Below are 21,150 nucleotides of genomic sequence, written 5' to 3'. Positions count from 1 at the left end.
TATGCAAAGCAAGACCCAGTGGGTGACGCTGGGACAGACCACACACACACACACACACACACACACACACACACACACACACACACACACACACACACACACACACACACACACACACACACACACACACACACACACACACAGGATTGAACACACTCATTTGTACACATGTTGGTGAGGTTTTCATCCCATTACGATTCTGGTTATGTCTAGACACAACTTGGCTGTAGCCCAACATTAAGTAATCTTTAATACATGAGCTTATTTATTATATGAGTTACAGACAAACACAGAATATTCTTCGTCCCACTCACCGGACCAGAGGTGAAGTCCATCGAAACCAAATGAGTAGAGGTCATCTCCCACTCCGTTGCCACCCCACCCTTCTCCTCCTCCAGGGTAGGGAGCGTAGCCTTTGGTGTTTGCCCAGCCCACCCTCAGGTGGGAGGGCTCGCTGGTCAGGAAGTGGTCTACGTGGTCAATCATCAGCTCATAGTACCACTTCTTATACTGAGCTGAGCCCTCGCTCACCCCTAGGAAGATGTTGGGTCTCATGCTGACAATGAAGTAACGCATGAAAAGATGAGTTATTATCATGTAGATTAATTTGCAGTGTTTATTCTTTGTGAAATTGATGAGTTTGTATTTAGCTTTAAGATGATTAAATTTACTTGAGATTTTTAAAAGGTCAGAGCAAAACAGATGACCTCAGCTCAATCAGAAAACTGTTCTGATGATTTGATGGAAGGTAAATTCATGTTGTTTAATTATACGGTAAGTACAGAGCTTTAGACGGAGTACTTGTGCTTATAGACAAACAACAATGAATTTACAAATTAATTAATTAATTAATGACGCTGCAAATTACATCCATCATCAACCACTTATCCGGGGCCGCAATTAATCGCGAGTGGCAAGTCAATGCGCAAGCATTTTAAATTTAGCCCATTGGACCTTTGGGCGGAAAGTTTATTTATAAAAAGAACAAAGACGGGAATATCAACAAAAACGCAGTGATTCTGCGCTGCTAATCTGCACTGTAGACGCCTCCGTTAGTCTGTGGCTACACAGACTGACGGAGGCGTAGCTTACATCACCAAGTATGAATGAGGAGTGAATGAATAATGGATCCGATGTGAAGCGTCTTTGAGTGTCCAGAAAAGTACTATATAAATCTAGTCCATTATTATTATTATTATTATTATTATTTGTACCTTTTGTAAAAGAGAACTTTCATATCACCGAAGCAGCTCCAGCCTAACGTATCATTTAAATGTAAAACATGTCAAGGACACAGAGTTGAACGTTAGCTTACCCTTTTAAAGGAAAAGCCTATTGGTTGATGCTGCCTTATTTGGAGGCATGTTATTCTATTCATTTTGAATTGATGTATTGAGTCAGCTTTAGTATTCATTTTGATTGAGAGTCTGCTTATGTGCCTATTTGAGACTCAGCCTTATTTTATTTCTGAATTCTATTTATTTATTTTACATGTATTTGTATTGCATTTTTGAGAAATGCACCAGTCCTAATTGGTTTGCTGATGTGCTTGGCCTTTTTCTTTTGAATTTCATTTTTAAAGCGCACTTAACCAATAAAAATGTGGATTTCAAATCTTCTCTTCTTGGTGTATTCTATTGATTAGTCATGCACTACAATTTTGTAAAGTCCTAGAATTCTAATTCTTTATTTGGGGGCCTTTGAAAGGTATGAGATTAAAATGCGATTAATTAGATTAATTACAACTTCTGTAATAAATTAGATTAATTTTTTTAATCGCCTGACAGCACTAATAATAATATGTCTTGTATTGCAATATTAATCTAATAAGAAGCATAATGGTAGGAAGTGATGTGGTGTGTGGATGCAAAGCTAACCTCTGAACGTCATTGACCAGCTGTGTTTGCAGCAGCAAATCCCTCTTGGGCAGCAAGTGATCACAGATTAGGTTCTGGTTGGTTCGTACAGCCACACCATTACACACACACAGCGAGCAGAGCACATCCAAAATCTAAAAAAAAAAGGTGGGATCCAGGAGGGGAAATTAACACCACTGAGAGGAAGAGCATCACAGCTCCACATTAACAGATCACACACTGACCTTGTTGAACAGATTAAACCCAAGACAGAAATGACTTACAGTGTTAAATTTCTCCCAGATCACTGTCCAGGATGACAAATGTGAGAAAACATGTCCAGTAATATATGCAAATGAAGACCAATGAAAAGTTACAAGTCAGACAACTCCTTGTTTCATTGACTGCCTGTTACTCCTTTTACTAACATCCAGGTTTACATGAGACGCTGGTCATCATTCTATCCTTTCCTGATTGGATTTCAGTATCAAATGACTGGATTCATGATGAAGTTGGTGCAGTCAAACTCCCTGGAGTCTTGTGTCAAAGGCAAAATTTTGTATGCTGGTAGAATATAAGTACACTTAATTGGTAGCTAAAGAGACAAATATGTGACAGAGACCCAAAGGGAAGTGTTATGGAAATAAATGTGAATTCACTGAAGCATTTTAGAGAACCTAATGAGAAGAAAACTAGAGATGAATGGATGCAAGATAAAACAGACTAAAGTCACTTTTTGGTGTCCTTTAGTGCTTGTTGAAAAGTTGTTGAAGAAAGTTTCCCTACCATCAACCTATGAGGACCTCTACAGTTCACTAATTATCAGAAGAAGAAACAACATTTAATGGTGCCCTTGGGGAAATTATTTTTCCACACTTAGTCTACTCACACTGCGCCCAACAAGCAACTTGTGAGAGTACAGCGTCTTACTCAAGGGTATTTCATCAGTACTCAGGAGGTGAACTGGAACCTCTCCACTACCAGTTCACTCTTAACTTTTTGGTCCACATGGGACTCTAACCAGCCACCTTCCAGTCCTCAGCCCAAAACCAAGTGGATTGAGCTACTGTCGCCACTCAGCATCTCATTTGTCTAATCCAGATAAAAACAGATGTGTGAATAATCTACAATCTGGAAGGGGCTTTGTGTCCAGCCAAGATGGATGTCCTGATAGATAGAGCATGTTACCTCTGAACTGAGTCAAATACCTATGTCTCCCTTTACACTCATGTAAGACACTGGACTTTGTGATTGCATCCTGAAATGTTATGATTTTGAAAGTTTTATAAACTCATAGTAATAAATTGCTTACATTGCTTATAATGTATTTTCAGCATGTGTCTTACTTTGACCTTTACTTACCACTTAATTCAACATGGTCCCTGCACATCACATTACACAGAACATATTAAGCCCAGGTATGTCATTAACATGCATCACACCAGATTAGCAGCTGATCGTGGCACTGCCTGCTCTTCACCTTGTGGTTGCGTCCGTGCTTGTAGAGCAGTGATATGATAGACTTGATGTGTCCACGCTGGATGATATTGAGGGCCTCAGGGCTCTCAATTAAAATGCAGTGCAGAACTTCCAGGATGCCTGCACAGCCGCAAATTCATCAATTAGTTAACACACGCAGAAGAGATAGACATGCTGGAGGACACTCATCAATGAGACTGCAGAGATTACAAGACTTACCGCTGTTTCAACATTTTTCAACATACATTTATAAAATAGGGGCACTAACAGAATTTTCAAGCACAGTGTCATGTTTTAAACTCTTGTAAGACACATTTCCTATCAGGAGTGCTGTATTACCCTTTAGGGAACTTGGTGGTTTTGTCATCTTCCTTAAACAAAGAAAATTCAAATAATGACACCATTTTGTTTCACTATAGATTTACTTTGTGCAAGAATTATCATGAGCATACCTGATGAAGACTCCAGTCGCTCCAGCTTGCTAACAAGCCAATCCAAGTTGTTGGAGAACTGTGTGCAATTGTTTCTGTTCCCTCTAATTAAGGCCGCTGCAGGGAAAATGAAGATGTGCATCTGTCAAATCTTAGAAATAGAAAGTAACACAGCTGCTAGATGCTGCGGTTTGATACACAACGGCAAAAAGACGTCACCCAAAGGTGAAAACCTAACATTAACACCAAAAAGCAAAGAAAGAGTGAGGTTCTACGTTGATTTGTATGTAAATATTAATTTGGAAGATGCCTTTGCTAGAGTGGGGCGTGTCTCAAGGAGAATCAAGTCATAATGACTTAAGGACAAACCCACCCACACACGTCCTCGCAAAAATAGACAGGGTGACCTGACAGACAGGGAGAAGGAAGGAAAGAAAGGATTTATCCCATATCCACTTAGTGCTTTGTCTAAGCAGATGCGTGGAAGGGGTGGATGAGAGACGTGGATGGAACACTAATACAAGCCAGAGGTGAAGTAAGTGTTAACAGATGATATGCAATGGCTGCATTTAATGAAGGGAACTACAAAACTAGGAGACTTTTGGAAGTCTTCATGATTTTGATAAATTCAAATGTGAATCTTGTGAATGTTGCATAACTAAGGCTTCAGCCTGCTGCTTTATGTGCAGTTTCACTGTGTGACAGACAAACCTGGCGGTCAGAAGGTCTTCAAAAGGTGCAGTAAAAGATAACCCTTACACGTGTATCCAAACCAAAGATCAAATATTATATGACCTTTAATGAAGAGAGGTCAAACATGTACACTAATTCTGTTTCTGTTGGCCCGCAAATAGAAACTAGACATTATTATACTATTACAGAATTTGTGGTTTAATTCATGACTACTACAGTACATATTATTTTGGGGGGAACTCTCTTTTATAAAATGTATTCTTCCATTGCTGAGGGCATTTCCTAATCAAAAGACATAGACATGCTTGATTTAAATGTCACTGTTCAAGCATCTTTCAGATGTTTCAATAGTTATGGCCACAAAATTTGGCACAGAGCAGATTACAACAATGCTACATAGAATAACGACCCTTCTGTCTTTTTCAGCTTCTGTGCTTAAAAACGTATCTTTTATCTCCCAACCTGTGAAGGAAATATTCAAGTCAAGCATTGCACTTGTCAGATAAAACAGAAGACAGCAGAGTTTCCTGAAAGGAGAGAGAGAGTAAAATGCATCCATTCTTCCCTGCCAGATCATTTTCTTGAGATTAGTCTTTATCTGACAGAGCATACGGTTGCTTTGTAAGAGGAGGAAAAGATTTTTCAGGGGCTTCATGCAAGAGGAAAACAACAAACAAAGCAAGAGGAAGAGAAAGAAAAGACAAAAATGGCATATTGATAACAACAAACGTCAGTGGAGAAAAAAAGAAATCTTCTATTCAAAAGGGAGCAGCTAAAGTATTTGAATTTGAGGGTATGGGACTCCTGATCTTTTCTGGCTGATCACATAAACTGAGATCTCTGGAGTTTGAAGCAAGTGTCCATCTAAAGGTTAAATACCAGATCAGTGAAGTTCCTCGTCACCACTGAAGCAACACACCCACAGCTGCTCCAAACAACATCGCTTGACTCTGATTGATTACAGAAGCAGTTTGGTTTAAGCCCACCTTTGTGCGTGCGTGTGTGTGTGTGTGTGTGTGTGTGTGTGTGCGTGTGTGTATGCTTCTCACCTAGGAGCTCGTACAGCAGGTTGAGGATGTCTTTCCAGGCTGCTCCGGCCTCTGGCCCAGCACACTCCCCAAAGTGGGCAGCACTGTTGTAGACATTCAGACGGTCTATACAGTTGGACACCAGAGTCAACATGCCCTGAGAAATGCACAGTGATGCAACATATAAATATAATACCTTCATAAACAAAATAAATGAATAATACAGAGAAGAATAAAGTATTTTATGAAAAAAGCTACAAATAGCACAGTAACTTCATTTGATGAAAGCCCTAAAGTATTGTCCTATCCCATTTGGCTGCTGTATGACTGTAATTTATTCTATAGAGAAATATTTACACTGATAGGATACACTAAGAGAATATGGAAAGAAGACAAAATGGAAACTATAAAAGATGTAATGCCAGTAAAAATCAAGTTAGCTCCCTAGAGTGACTTCCTAAATGTACTAATGCATCAGGGTGGGACAGAGAGAGGTTTGATACTTCAGTGAATTGGAAGAGAAAGACAGTTAAATGAGATGAATTGCTGAAATATGCATAATTTTGAATATTTGCTTCATAAATTGAAAGAACTAAGTGATGCATGTTTATGGTGCCTACTTGATGCTCATGCATGTTGGCTGGAGGACACATTTCTCTACTCTGTTAGAATAAAGGGGAGCTTGGATTGATGACATCACAGACCCCCTCAGTAAGGCAGCTGACACCATAATTGATTCAAGTAATTTAGGTCCTGGAGGCATAACGGAATGGTTCAATGCACTCCGGCAAGCATAAAAAAAAATTATAACACCAAAAGCTGCTGACACCTACGAAGTTAAGACCTTCAAATACATGATAGCATTCAAAAATACCACAAAGAATGATCTGTGTTAGACTTTCCCACACTTTGTCTTTTGCAAATTTGCTCTTGGCTCACTCCTATATGCAGTCACTTGCTGAAATCGTCACAATAATAAGTCAAATTCTTTACTCTTGGGCACTTTTTTTTTTAAATTTCATGGATGGTCAGTTTGCATAATGCTTAAACTCACTTCCTGTTTGAAGAGGTTCTGCCGGTTCTTGAGTGAGCGTAGCTTGATCTGCCTCTCCTCATGCTCCAGTTCGATGTCAGGGAGCAGAAAATAGGTGATGAGGTCATTTAAGGTTTGCAATACTTCCTCGAAGGGAAGCAAGATCAGCACCCTGTTCTTAACACCCAGACAATCCAGGTCTCTGGTGAGGAGAGAACAAACACAGATGAAGACAGATTATGATCAAGTTATTTCAAGAATAGTAAAGGTGAAAACACTGTAAGTGGGAGGCTGAGCAGACTGGAGGAGACACTGTGATGACTAACACACATGTTTATTCCACAGGTTCATCCATGCTGAAACGCATTCTGCTTGCTGGCTAAAAATATCTCCTATTGTAAGCGTGGGAGAGGAGATGTGTGTGTCCCAGCCATGAGTGCCCAACCCAGGAGACAACGGGCCATTTCATAACAAACACCTAGAAACATTTACTGAGCTGCATAGCAGCCTCCTTGATCACAGCTGACCGTGCACAGCAGAGACGTCGCTCCAAAGCTTGTCATTCGGACATGCATGACTGGACCAGTGAGCAAGCTGCTCGGGGTTTGGCTGCTCATTCATATAACACTCTAAACACTTGTGTGTATTCAAGAGAAGTGTGGACAGTGGGAGGATCTACAGGGCTTGGGTTTAAGCTTCTTCTGTGATTTGATAATGAAGGGTGTTTCGAGGCTGCTTCATCTATCTCCACCTGTATTAATTAGGTTCATCACTGTATGGCTGTGAGACGACTTGTACAAGTGACAGCACATTTTTCAGATTACGCTAATAAAGTGCTACAAGACAAATTCGGACAGTAATTTGGATTAATTGGGCAATTTGTGCAGTTGCATTGCAGCATTCATTAGTGAGGAATATTCAACGTTGTGCTGCCACGTTTAGCAAACCTGATGAATCGGTTGAAGAGCAGCGTGGTGTTGCGGATGATCCGAGCAGCGCGGGATTCCTCGTGTTGACAGCGCTGCAAGGTCAACCCGTCATCCATGTGACCTTCAGCATGTAGGCACGCCTTGAGAGGGAAGAGGGGGAGAGAGTGTGAGACAGTTTGGGGGAGGGGGTAATCCAGCCATCGTCATCCATCCCTGAATAACAATGTCTGGAACACAGGTGAGACTGCAGGCTCTCTGGCTGTGTTTCAATGGACGCATTATCAAACACGCATGCACTCACACACGCATACACACACACACACACACGCACACACACACACACACACATACACACACACACATACACACCTCCTGCCATGATAGCCAACATCCAAGGTTTATGTTTAGTTGAGGGACAGATAAAAAAAATCAACAAACATATTTCCCTAAAAATAATAATATTAAATAAAAATTGATGCATAGACCATGAATGCCTGTGTGTCTCTCCACTCACTCGTCTCTTTAGGGGACCCAGCCGGGCAGATTTTACATCCGGTGCTTGGTAGGACAGCCAGAGTCCCGTGGCCACATGCATGATGAAACAGAGCGAGTCCCCATATTTAATCTCCGCCACCCCCATTCCCTCGATGTCCCGCTTGGGGCTCTGCTCCAGCTTCTCCTGCATGTGGAAGGGGGAAAGGAGAAGAGAAGATACACACAGGGTGACATTTATTTCACCACCACCAACCCAATAGCCAGAAGTTTCTGTGTTTTATGACTGTATCATCTCAGTGGGATGATTGCATTTGTTTTGACATTAAGTGTCAGATACAACTTCAGCATGATGACCCTCAGGGAAAAATCTCCTCACATAAGGTGGGGCCACTAACTGGCTCTCGGTCTTTGACCATATCTTCTAACTCCATAAAACACATTAGGTCTAACTGGTTGGTTTTGACAGAGTCTGCATGTGCAGTTAAATTAACCTCTTTGGCATAGCTGTCATTGGTCCAATAATTTCCTTTGTCCTTGGAAAAAAATCTGATTTTCCATTCCACAGAGGAGGGAGTGGAGTGGGGGTTTCGTTTGAAAGGTTTAGATGTGATCGTTTACAAGTCATTTTCATGTTTAATGAGTGTGCCCCCATGTGACACATTTCACCTTGAGGACCAGCATCAAGTGAAGCACATACATTCTGTGTCCTCATATCTCAGTGTGTGTGTCCAAACCTTCGAGGCTCTGAAGCAGAAGGCAGTAGCGATGGTGTCAGACTTCTCCCGGTCCTGCAGCACCAACCCCTTGTCCTCAGTCAAGGCCAGGTAGTGACCGGCGGTTAGGTGGCGCAGACGGAAGGGTTGACCCCAGCGGATGTGGCTCCCACTCCAGCTGTCAGTGTGACACCCACACATTAAAAGTAAACAAACATGAAAATTTACAAGAACACAAAGGCTGCCTTTCATAATGCCTGGAAGTCTAACATCAGCCAATTAGTTGATGTAAACATTGCAGCCAGCTGTTAATTATTCAGAATGCCATGCAACACAAAAATGATCAAATAGCTGACAACATTTTTTAAAATTCTTTCCTCAGTTTCTGTTGGGGAAATTCAAAACAAACCAGGGTTGAAAACTCCACAGATGTTCCAAATATATGCAGAGGAAGTGAAATGGAAGAATTACAAGCTGCGCGCCTATGAGGCTTTAACACAGCTGAGACAAAGACTTGAAAGAGAAAGGCAGAAAATTAAAGCGAGGAACACAATTAAAGGAATAAAAAGACAGAAAGGCCAAAGTGCAGCATTAAATCAGAGGTAGGCAAATAGAAGCGGAGTGTAAAGATAAATGGATAGGGATAGAAACAATAAGGAAAACAGTAGATAAAAGGAAAAGGGTGGAACAGGATAACAGAGGGAGTGATTGAACATTTTAAACCAAAAAACGGAACAGATTACAGTACTTAAAACAGCCCACCTGATTCGGAGTGGCTCCAGCCTCCACAAGGACCTGGCCTTAGCACCGGCTTTACCCGTCTCATAGTTCACTATCCTGGGGGACAGAAGCATATGTGGCCATATGTGGCCAGTCTATGGATGCATAAAACATCTATCCACCCCTGATGCTGTCATGCTCCTTCATTCTGGCTTAGAACACTGTCTCCTTATGTTTGTCACTCTGATATTCAGTGGAAGGATGCTCAGACTCTGAACCACAGGCAGTAAATACTGCTACGTTCTGTCCTTGAAACAGAGACAACATTTTCACCCTGACAGCCTACAGCGACACCGTCTATCAGTGATATGGGTGACTGGGTCCAAAGATAAAAGTAATCGCTCATCAACCCACCAATGATAGCGTTATCTGACCCAGAAAAAGGGAAGACCTCCAAAAAGCTTGATGTCTTTTTTGGGTTTCAAGAATGACAGTAGGAGAAAAATCAGGACTGGAAATTAAATCTAACCATGCTCCTTATACTTGTTGTGCACTTTTCTAACTTCCATAAAAAAGTATGACTGAACTGTGACAACTGTTCTGGCCCACTTCACACCCAGAATGTGCAACCTACCTTATCTGTGCTGACGCTGAGGAGTCACACAGCAGACAAAAATACCACAGTAGCTATTTTAGCTCCCCAGACAGCCAAGTGTTGCGCCGTTCAGAGCCATTTTTATCACACGAGGTGGGATCCGAGGAACTGTACAGTAGGTTACTTACAGGTCAGGAAGTTTCTCCTGTGCTACATAACTGCTTAGACATGACAACAGTGTGACCCTTTTGCTGTAGCTTTTGTTAAATACTGGCTGTGTTTCACACCTTTGCTGCTCTTCACTCTGGTCTGAGCCTGGAATCGCCACCACCTCATCATGTCCATGGAACAGCCGCATCACATGACCACCCAGCAGGTAGCCTATTGGAGGAATAAGCAAAGAAATCTTCAAAATGATTATATATCAGTGATATTTAATTTCCGTAGTTGATGCTGCCTTTCTCACTCTATATAGAATGCTGATTATTTTGGAGATGCAGCCTGAAAAGAAATGTTTCCTAGACTGAACTAATTATTAGTGTTTTTCCTGTAAACACAAATCCAAAAAGATCAGATCATGGTAAACCCTGAGTTAAGGATTATTCCACATGACAATCAAAGCTTCACAGATCAAAATGACCACATTGAAAAATAACATTTTGCTCTTAGATCAGCAATAATCTGATTCTTCATAGAAACTATCAAATCAGATTACTTCTTTTTAAATGAAATAGTTCAGATGCGGGGAAAGTGTTCTAGCATGATCTCTGGGTTGTGTGTTATCTATACCTTCTTCTATATTGCTACCCGAGCAGATGGGATGTACATTCCACAGCGTTTGCATGAAGGAAGCGTCCACCTGGATGTTACCATTGGAGATTGATAAATGCTGAAGGAAAGAAAAGAAAAATCATTTGGAGGATTGACTTTTTCTGCTTACAGCGTCATCAGTAGCAGCACATGGGCTGAACATAAAAAACAGATCTAAAGACGAGATGTCAGTTGGGTTACACGCAGACACAATTTAACTATGCGGCGCTACTTTCTCTCCCACAGAATGGATCACATTAGAACTGGGTTATACTGATCTGAACTAATGTGGTTCAAGAATTAACAATGGATTTCTAATACTTCTATGAAATCAATCTAAATATGATGGTGACAGACACCAAAGTAGTGTTTGAAAAACTTTTTGATCCATTAAAAATGTAGTTTAGAGGTGAGTAATTGAACTATAAAACTGTCGATTTGACGATTTGCTCTCTTTTGGGGGCTGTAATGCTTGTGTGTCACATTTTCTGTCTCCGCTAATCCGATTTTGTGGCAGCTGTATCCCGATATCCGTCCGTCTCCAGGGTCCCTCTGAAGCTGTCCCTACTGTATATGATGAATGACATTGGGGGCCATGACACTATTTTGCCCTTCTGGCTGATCCCCTGCTGTCACAAAAAAGGCAAACACCACCCTGGTATCTATGTCCAACTTCATGGATCACAGGGAGCATGTTTCCCAGGGTTAACATAGCATGGAGCTGTGATGCTAAGCTTAGAGGGAATGAGGGTTTAACTGATGACTAAAGATCACTTAAGATCCACTTAAGCGAAAGTCTCTTCAGAAGTGCCAAAGGAACACAATACTGGTGATAGAGGGGTGTGTGTGTGTGTGTGTGTGTGTGTGTGTGTGTGTGTGTGTGTGTGTGTGTGTGCGTGCGTGCGTGTGTGTGCAAAGAAGATGATAAGTCAAAAGGAACCGTAATCCAGCTGAGCAGGCGTTTCAATGCAAATAATACGTGCTGAATGTAAGTGTTAGCAGTTTTATGACCACAAAGGACAAGAAAGACGTCCTTTTAACATAAAGCCCCCTGAAGGAAAGGTCAGGCAGAAAGACCAGCAATTTGTTCAAGGACTGGGACAATCTGAAATTTTGCCATGTCGGGAAAAGTAGAGTTGATGGTTTTCCATACAGACACACACAACACGCACATGATTACGCTCTAAAAGATGCTGACGCACACACACACATACACGCACACACACACATACACACAAAACATACACATACACTAGTTACAGCTTCAACAAACAGCTAAAAATAAACGTACGAGGTATCGCTCTGACGACAAGCTGACTAGGATGAGGTCATCACCAATCCGCACTTTCTCTCCTTCAGATCTCTGTTTGGAGGCAGGGTGGATTGTCCACCAACAGGCTTCTCCTACAATCACACACACACACACACACACACACACACACACACACACACACACACACACACACACACACACACACACACACACACACACACACACACACACACACACACACACACACACACACACACACACACACACACACACACACACACACACACACACACACACAGATCATGTTGATACATGTACATCTGAAATTACAAATAATGCACAAAGCAATGAAAATATGGACACGTAGATGCTCCATGGGAACACTGTCTTCAGAGCATAATGACGTGACTATATGGTACAAAATAACAAAAGATGCAAATAGAACATCAAGGAACCAGGACATCACGGCAACCTTACCGAATGTGCAGCAAAGATGTAACCAGCACCATATCTACAGGACTCTATAGGCAATATTAGCTGAGATGTTGAAAAAGTAAAACACAACTCATTGAAAAACAATGTGTAAGAGAGAAAGGAGGGGGCTTGAAGACATCAGAGAGCAAGAAAAAATAAGAATGACACAACTGAAGGTGGATGACAGCAGACTTTTCCAAAGGTGTTACTTTACCTGCTGAATCTTCCTGTAACCCGACATCAAATGACAGCTTATCTGTCTGCGACCTTGAAGTCTTCAGACAGGCCAAGTACTGTGGCCAAAAGACACAGAACAGAGACGTATCACACACACACTGCATCTGCAGAGGACTCGGCACACATGTGCTGGTCATTCATGTGACTGTCGTGTGTAACTATCTAATGGCAAAACCCACAAATCATGTTTGAATGTTCTTAGGGGTGGTGACACTGATGCAGTCATTTACCATCGAGCTGAAGGAATGGCGCAGGAGGATTGCATGTCCGTACAGAAGAGTCTTATGTCCACCGCTCTGTGCTGCCTGCAGAGATGATTCATGAAAAGAAACACACAATTAAAGATCAAGCTGAAGCTCCTGACTGAACCCCAGCAGCCCCCAGACTGCTTCAATATACGCTCAACCTCTGCCATTGAATGTTGACCTCTTCTAGGCTCTTTGTGCCAATGACGATGACCTGAAATCTGGGGCACACACTTCTTTTGGAGGGTTTCCCATCTTATCTCACCAATGAAGACATGCAATCTGAAGTGCCACAGGAGCTGGCGTTCCTGTATCCATGAATGAAAATGATGCAGGGGTCATCTTTCCACCACACTGACTACAGTAATGTGGGAAAGATGCACAACAGCTGTCAGTCTCTTATGCAACAATAGCAGGGTGTGACTCCGCATTTTATGGAATTGGATTAGGATTAGGAGAGGTGGTATCTCTATTGGAAGAGATGCGTGGGGATAAGCAAGAGCTTTTGTTGGTTTTCTCTGGCAACCAACTCCCATGAAACTCACCTTTCTTATGAGCCTCTAGGAAGCATTAAGGTAAGAAAGAGTGTCATTATTAAGAAATAACTCGTTCTCCTGAGCCTGTCTGCCAGCATCTTCCTTGGTTTACACATTAACGTCCTTGGGGAACATGTGATTGTTTTCTAGAGCTTTTGGACCTTAACAAAAATATTCTTTTGCATTGTACAGCTCAACACCATTGGCACAAGAATAGCAAAATTTAACCATAGAAGTGGAATGTAAACTGAAGCTAGAACCACTTCGTCACATTAAAATATATACAAAGATATATAGTCATAATTATCACAGAAGTGCATGAATCCTGGCAGTATTTCACCTTTGATTCAGTTTCATTCAGCCTTTTTTCTCATTCTTTCATATCCCCCTCAATTGGCTACAGGCCTGTGATTTGATGCAGTTGTGTAGTGCAGACTGCAGCACTGGTTTCCAGGCTCCTTCTGTGCTTCTGGCTACCGCTATTTGCTGGCTTAGGTACTGAGCTTAATGCTTTGAGGCACATCCAGCTGCAATCACCACAACCAATAAACCTCAAGTCTCCAACTTACTTCCTCATCCTATGGCTGGGCACTGTCCTGTACAGATAGAGTGCAGTAAAAGGAATTGCAGCTTGTAGCAGAAACAAAAATCATCTTCTACTTGTGGAAACATTGCAGCAAAAAATGGTCTTAAATTACTGAAATGACTAAAACTGTATTAAAATGAGTACACTGTACTATTGAATCACAGATGTACAAAGGAAGAAACAATAAAGCTCTGTCTCCTATCCTGCTGTTGATCACAAGTGACATTAATTTGAAGGTGTGTCAGCTTTGCAGAATACATGTGGCCACAGTATCATGGCTTCCGAAAATGCATATCTGAAGGAAAAAGAGGTGGCAGAGCAGAGAAAGGAGACCACTTCAGTGGACCTTTTGACCAGCAACCCTCAGATCAAACAGATCAGTCTTTTGGAACAGCAACAGTAAACTCCCATGCAGTGATCGGAGGGGGATACTGAGCTAAATGGGAGTTGGCATTTAGACTAACTATAGGAGTGTTATCTTCTATTTCTCTCCCCAAGTGCCTTCAGCTAAAACAGCCTGCACTACAGATAAGACCATCTGTTAAAAGACATTGATTTCAGAGCAAAGCCAATACACATTCGACCTCTATTTCCCTTTCAATGGTGCTTCCTCTAGTGGCATTTCAGTGCAGGAAAAGAAAAATGGATGGGACGACAACATACAAAACAATCAAGTTGAGTAGAGTGAAAATACCAAAGTAATGTAGTACAGTTAGCCAATAGGAAACATCGGAAAATGTATGTTGTTTTTGATACATACTGACATGAAAAAATCTTCAGAAGAATCTACTATAAATTATAAAACCCAACACCAATAGAGTCCAAACAAAACCACATTCAGTCGTTCCTTTTTACTGTTGTGAACGTTTCCATCAACAAAATATGTTTAAACTGCTGTCAATCATTTTGTGAAGAGTCTGTATTACTCATTTTCCTCTTGGCTACTGGATGAACATACCTGTGTTTGATTAACAGTAACTCCAGAGCCGAGTCGCAACCCCAGAAGAGACAAGTTACATAAAAGCACGGGGTGTAGTCAACTGGCCATTGTTATAAAGTCTGCTGTTAGTATACAATGATATTTATATGTTGTCTTTATGCTGCTGCAACATATCCTACATAGCTGATGTTAGCATTGTACTTTGCTCTGGAGAAATTTAAATTGTAGGAGAGCTTATGTTGGTTTTCAGTCAAAGTCTTTGCATTTTGTGATAAAACTGCTTTGTGGATCTTTCTCAATGTGAGAAACAGTAGGAATAAGTAAATCTATATACAGTAGATGGACAATTAAACTTTTTCCAATAAATACAGAACTTTTAGTTATTTGATAAAGAGAAATGGGGGCACGTGATTTCCACCGATATTTATGCTGCAGCAGATAAAAACACGAAATGCAATTTCAGATGGACTCCATAGCCTTATTAAGGTGCTTCTGGAAGAAAGATGAGGTTGGATAAGCAGTTAATTATTCCCATTTCAGGTTTAATTTAGCATTAAATATTTTGAGCACCATTTTATCCCCGCAGTGGCAGTGGAACCAATGAATTTCACTTCTGTCCTTCTGCACTGACAATCCACAGCAGCCACAATGCTCCAGCACTGCTCTGCCACTGAAACATTCATTTTTCTCACCTATCAAGTCAATGAATATGAGACTTAGCAACTGAGGATTTATGGAAATTCTCACCGAGTGTGACCTGGCTACTGTCAACTCAAAGTCAGCCGGGGGCTTCTGTGATTATCAGTACTTAACTGCCTCACTTCTGCAATCTTGCTCTCAACTGCCTGCATTGACTAATAGCACCTCATAGCTAAGAAGCCAAAAGTGAGTGACTTAAAGATAGTATGACAAATTAGAGCTTATGCTGTGTGGTAGGGTTTGCATAAAACAAATAATACTGCAAAGAACATCCATCTGAATGCCCCCAGGACGAGACTAACGCTAATCTGACGCTAATCCAGTACTATCGGCACTCTGGCCCTCTAGCAGTGGAAAGTGAGTTGTTTGAGAGCTAGTGGTTGCAAGGAACCTGACTGGGAAGTGTGTCATTTGTCTCTGTCAGCTCGGTGGGAGCTCACACACAATCTCTTCACCCAGTGTGCACAATAAATCCATACAATCATGAGTTACATCAAGCATGAGTTGTGGTGTTTGTATAAATTGCTATTTTTATTGACTTCAGGACGAATGTTCTGTGGTGACATGTGGTGTCATGCATTAGGGGTGAAAAGGGAAAGGTATGGTATGAATGGTGCACATACCCATCGATCCGGGCCGCGCGTCTACAAAGCAGAAGATTGAGATTTTACACAGAAAACAGAAGACAAAGATGGAAGAATTACACACTTGTTACAGCTGGGAAAAAAACAGGCAACACAAAAAAAATGATTCCATGGACGCATTCCCTCCACCAGACACGTGTCTTTATATTAATTATATTGAAAGTTACATGTTCTGGAAAGCTCGGGCCTTTGCTTGTAGCTTATTCTAAAGGGAAGAATGCACATTTTCAAAATGTTTAATGTTAATCAACAAGCAAAAAGCAGAAACTGGAGAGAGAAAAGCTGCAGTAAAGCCAGAACATTCTCATTAATACTCATGAAAGCCTAGATCTCTCTCCAACCAGGTTTCCTAGGCCCCTGTAATTGGCCTATTTCGCACATTAATGTCTTCAGTGTGACATAAAAACTTGAAATTCGACTTAGCTGACTGCATTCACAAAAAAATATTTTACTACCTTATTCTCTCAATGTCTAACAGAACAGGACATACAAAAGAGCTGTAGGAAGAGCTGAATAATGGAATGTCAGAGTGTGTGTGTGTGTGTGTGTGTGTGTGTGTGTGTGTGTGTGTGTGTGTGTGTGTGTGTGTGTGTGTGTGTGTGTGTGTGTGTGTGTGTGTGTGTGTGTGTGTGTGTGTGTGTGTGTGTGTGTGTGTGTGTGTGTTAATGATTACTTACCCCTTCACTGTTCTGTCCACTCTTCGCCAGCATCTCCTGTAGAGCCCGGACTGATAAAGACTGTTCCAGAATGAACGTGCATATACACAGGTCTGGAGGAACATACTGTAACAGCAGAGTAGACTTCAATAAGCACAAAGCTGACCAAAATAAAGTACCACTTCGTTTTCACAAAGTACACTTTTTTTTTGTAACAAAATTTAACTTGATCTTGATCTGGGAGTGTACAGTTTTATCACTTCTGGGTAATGAAATTGATTATCTCATGCAACCATTTGGGACCACAAAAGTCCAGCTCAATTTAAGAGGCAGTGGAAACAAGATGCATACACATAATACATTATGTATTATCCCGGTCAGATGAATTTTTTACATATTTTTGTTGTGTTAATGTACATCTGGCGAATGTAAATAAAACAAATGTTCTCCATTTAGCTCTGTTTTTGTTTGAAAGCAATTCCTGAGGAAATGTCTTCCGATCTAGCTACAAAAGGCTCAGCTATTTTCAGATATGTTCAACATGTGGTTGCTAACTTTGTCTGTCAGGAGTTAGGAGGTATCACACAATGGTTTTATTAGGGCTGAAAGCAGTTACTTGTCGATTTAGGAAACAACACTGATGACAGTGGTGAAAGTAGCACCTGGAAAACCAAAACAACAAGCTAAAAGAAGCTAAAAAGCTCCTGAGCTAAGGGGAGCTGCAGAACTAATGAATGCTCCATTAAAAAGATTTTATTTTCATATGTACATTATTTTGTTTTACATAGAAAGCATCCATATATAGCCAGAGCACTGCTTTCCCTGATCTATAGGGATATTCTGATGCATACTCATAAAGACTATGCTGACTGCTGCATTTTTAAAGCTCTTGAACCAAGTGTCATCAAGTGGGCGAGTTTCATTAAAAAGTATTTTAGAAACACATTCAGCACTCTCAGGCCAGTCTATGCTCAGGTAAGCCCTGCCTTGGACAGAGTAATATTAGAACAACAAAGAAATGCCACATCACATCCCTAACCAGGGCAGCACTGGACGGAACAGGAGAGAATAGAGCTAATTCACTGACAGAATCAGGAAGGTAGAGATTGAAGCACAAGATAAATGATACCAAAGAAAAGATCCTCGTTGGCCTCAAACTGGTGCATTCACAAAGGCCAATTTACCCTCATTTGTAAACTTCAGACAGCACCTTTTCTGGTTCAAATAGCAGCGGGTTCACTCTTAGATTGCCAAACTTTAAGTAGCCTTAAGTGTGCACGGACAGCCATCTGTTCATCAAACTCATCTAACTCATGGTAAAATACAGATGCTCTGTGCTGCATTGTGGAGACATTTGAAACAAACAAAGAAGACTCGATTTACTGCGGCACACGCCAGTGTGTGATGGAAACCAACAACAGCATGTACAGATGGTGTCGTTGGTTGGCTGCAGACTGCAGACACCCTCAGTAATCTCTAATGAAGAAATCAGCTTTAATGATTTGTTTTATATGAAGACTTTTTCATTATAAAGGACTTACTGATGCTATTATTGTTCAGACCTGGGAAAAATTCAGTGCTTTCATAAATGCACTCAAAGTAAAATTGTGCAAAATAATGTAACATTCTAACAGTTAAGAAATCTAGAAATGTCCAGCTACTTTACATCAATTAAGGCCTGAATGAACAAATTCTGCATTAGTTTCATCCATTCAGAAAACGGGTCTGGATTGAACAGGTAGAGGTGTGTTTGTGTTCATCTTTGTTGCTTTAGTTTAGTCTCATAGCTGAGACTTAGCTCTCTTGTAATTTGCAATAGGCAAAGGCTCTAAAAGCTCCAAAAATATGTTCTCAAGTATTTACAAAAGTTTTATTTCCCCATATTTCAGCTAAAACGATATTCCTGTTTAACAGTGAAGAAGGATATCTCCAAGCCAGCTTTGTTGCCCCTGTCACCCGGTTTCCACTCTTCATGTTAAATTATCGCCATTTGTTGTGTTTTCATGGGTTAAGTAACCAAATGAGTGAATTTCCTAAAATGTCAAACTACTGACACTTTAATACACACCATTACCTAAGACAAGTTCTTGAGACTGGGGATAAAATCACTTTCTCATAAGTAGACCATCGTTCAATCACTGAGCCATGTAGTACTGCACGCCACCCTCATTTTGATGATCACTAACAGCTGACCTTTGCTCTCTCCAGGTTAAGACTATTACAGCTGGTGGTGAGAGGACAGCCTTTAGAGCAGTCAGTGAAATGAAGTTCTACATGAGTAAGAAAATCCTTTCACAGTGTAGAACAGGGAGCAGCTCAGCAATGTTTTATTGTTTATGGCCGTAGACCAATTGTTCAACAGTGTAATGAGGAAAAGAGCAGAAGCTCATGACAGCCATGGATAGATGATGTCCTTCTTTCTCTCTCCAGAGAGAGGTCAAAAGTGTCAAAGCTGACTGATTCAAGGATGTGTCTTGTCTTGCCTTTCTTTATCAATTCAACTGGAGGAGCCGACAACCTTGTCAACTGAAAGGGTTGACACAAGAAACTATCCACACCAAACTTAAACTAACTCATTCTAGCTCCTTTATTCACGTGTACATGAGTAATTGTTTACAGAAACAGCATCGTTACCATTGTGGTGTTTGAGCATTTAACATTCAGTGGTCATAATACTGAGTCTCTGATGGGGGTGGGGGTCTTATATCACAATCAACCAGCTTCTCAGCAGCTGATTGATGTTCCCATTTAAACTGTGCACACTTTAAATCAACCACATCCTGTCATGCTGGTTCTGTAGCCATTACTAGACCAGTTCACTCAGGAAATCAAGCGTCCTTTCTAAGCACCCAAGAAATACCACTTTGTGTGTTGTTGTTGTTGTTTTTTTAACCTGTTGATCCCAAAGGCAGGGTGAAGCCTTCTCATAAGAATGACAGAGGATGAAGACAAAGTGCATGATAGGGAGAACATCAATCACAACTGTCACATATAATTACCCATTCAATCCAGAATGAAAGCCTTATGCCCCCTCAACATACCTATATAGACTCTTTGTTAGAATTGTTACAAGAGGAGAAGCTCAATACCAGGATTATATAGATCCTTCAATCCCTAGGAAGCCTTACTTACTCTCATTTACATTGTATTTGCCCGTTGTCATAGTTTGAGCAAAAGTAATCTCAGACAATATCAAATGACTGTGATTAAAAGGCAATCAATGTGGTAAAACCCCATTAGCCTGTTGTCAATAGCTTGCAATAGGAAAATATTAAAGTCACATCGGCAGCTGAATTCCAGTGAAGTGTAGGATATCCAACAGTGAATCAGACTTCTGATTATTCTTTCTAGATGAGTTAAAACTGAAGAAAAAATGCATAAGGTGGCAAGTTGGTGATTACAAGGACAAATACTCAAATTCAACTCAAATGTCATCATAAAACCAACAAATACTTCAGCTGCTCTGATTATGCTGCAGTAAATGTGTCGGTAATTAAAGCAACAACGGCTCTGTTCATGAAACACTCAATAAAAAATGTTCAGGGGCATGATTTTGGGGAATTAACATCTGACAACAGGCCCACAGAGATGCCACCTAATCCCCGAACCCTTGGAAGAAAAACTCATCAAGGGAAATGCAGTGAAAGTTTGATGGCACACTGAGTGTGCATATCCGCTTGGCTTCGCTGAGTCTTTATTGGACACAAATGGATGTCTGGTTTCCATGGCGTTCTTTCCTGGGTGAACACATCCTTTCATCTGATTCACTTCCCTGAAAACATCTTTCATGTGAAATCTGATGAATACATTCATGCAATTTCCTCCGGGATTAATAAAGTATCTATCTATCTATCTATCTATCTCTGTGCATGACCTTATAGTTCATTACAGAACTGCAGAGAAAACAAACACGGATGACGTAATGTTAATACTAGCAGAACAACCGTGCTTACCTTTGCCTCAGATGTGGGCTCCAGGTAACACAACCGGTTGCCCAGCCCCTCAGCAGCCAGGCAGAATTTGCGATTCTCCTTCTGGATGCAGGCCACGCACTGGAGCACCACTTCATCATCCTGTC

The 21,150-nt window shown here is 41.0% G+C and overlaps 1 protein-coding gene across 1 annotated transcript in view; it reads right to left on the bottom strand.

Moving 5' to 3' along the window:
* LOC137611239 (ryanodine receptor 3-like) overlaps positions 1-21,150 on the bottom strand; it is a 101,992-nt gene that overhangs the window by 56,146 nt on the left and 24,696 nt on the right. The window contains exons 2-18 of the mRNA XM_068339330.1: positions 21,026-21,145; positions 17,094-17,198; positions 12,997-13,071; positions 12,744-12,822; positions 12,074-12,186; positions 10,762-10,861; positions 10,260-10,353; positions 9,420-9,494; positions 8,679-8,835; positions 7,964-8,128; positions 7,468-7,589; positions 6,542-6,722; positions 5,509-5,644; positions 3,788-3,883; positions 3,337-3,455; positions 1,878-2,011; positions 315-556 (exon numbers count right to left, since the gene is read on the bottom strand). Coding sequence (XP_068195431.1) covers positions 315-556; positions 1,878-2,011; positions 3,337-3,455; positions 3,788-3,883; positions 5,509-5,644; positions 6,542-6,722; positions 7,468-7,589; positions 7,964-8,128; positions 8,679-8,835; positions 9,420-9,494; positions 10,260-10,353; positions 10,762-10,861; positions 12,074-12,186; positions 12,744-12,822; positions 12,997-13,071; positions 17,094-17,198; positions 21,026-21,145 — 2,113 coding nt within the window. The remainder of the gene's footprint in view (positions 1-314; positions 557-1,877; positions 2,012-3,336; positions 3,456-3,787; positions 3,884-5,508; positions 5,645-6,541; positions 6,723-7,467; positions 7,590-7,963; positions 8,129-8,678; positions 8,836-9,419; positions 9,495-10,259; positions 10,354-10,761; positions 10,862-12,073; positions 12,187-12,743; positions 12,823-12,996; positions 13,072-17,093; positions 17,199-21,025; positions 21,146-21,150) is intronic.

The sequence above is a fragment of the Antennarius striatus genome, chromosome 17, assembly GCF_040054535.1.
Source record: "Antennarius striatus isolate MH-2024 chromosome 17, ASM4005453v1, whole genome shotgun sequence".
NCBI classification, from domain to species: Eukaryota; Metazoa; Chordata; class Actinopteri; order Lophiiformes; family Antennariidae; genus Antennarius; species Antennarius striatus.
This window is presented reverse-complemented; position numbering and strand designations above follow the sequence as displayed.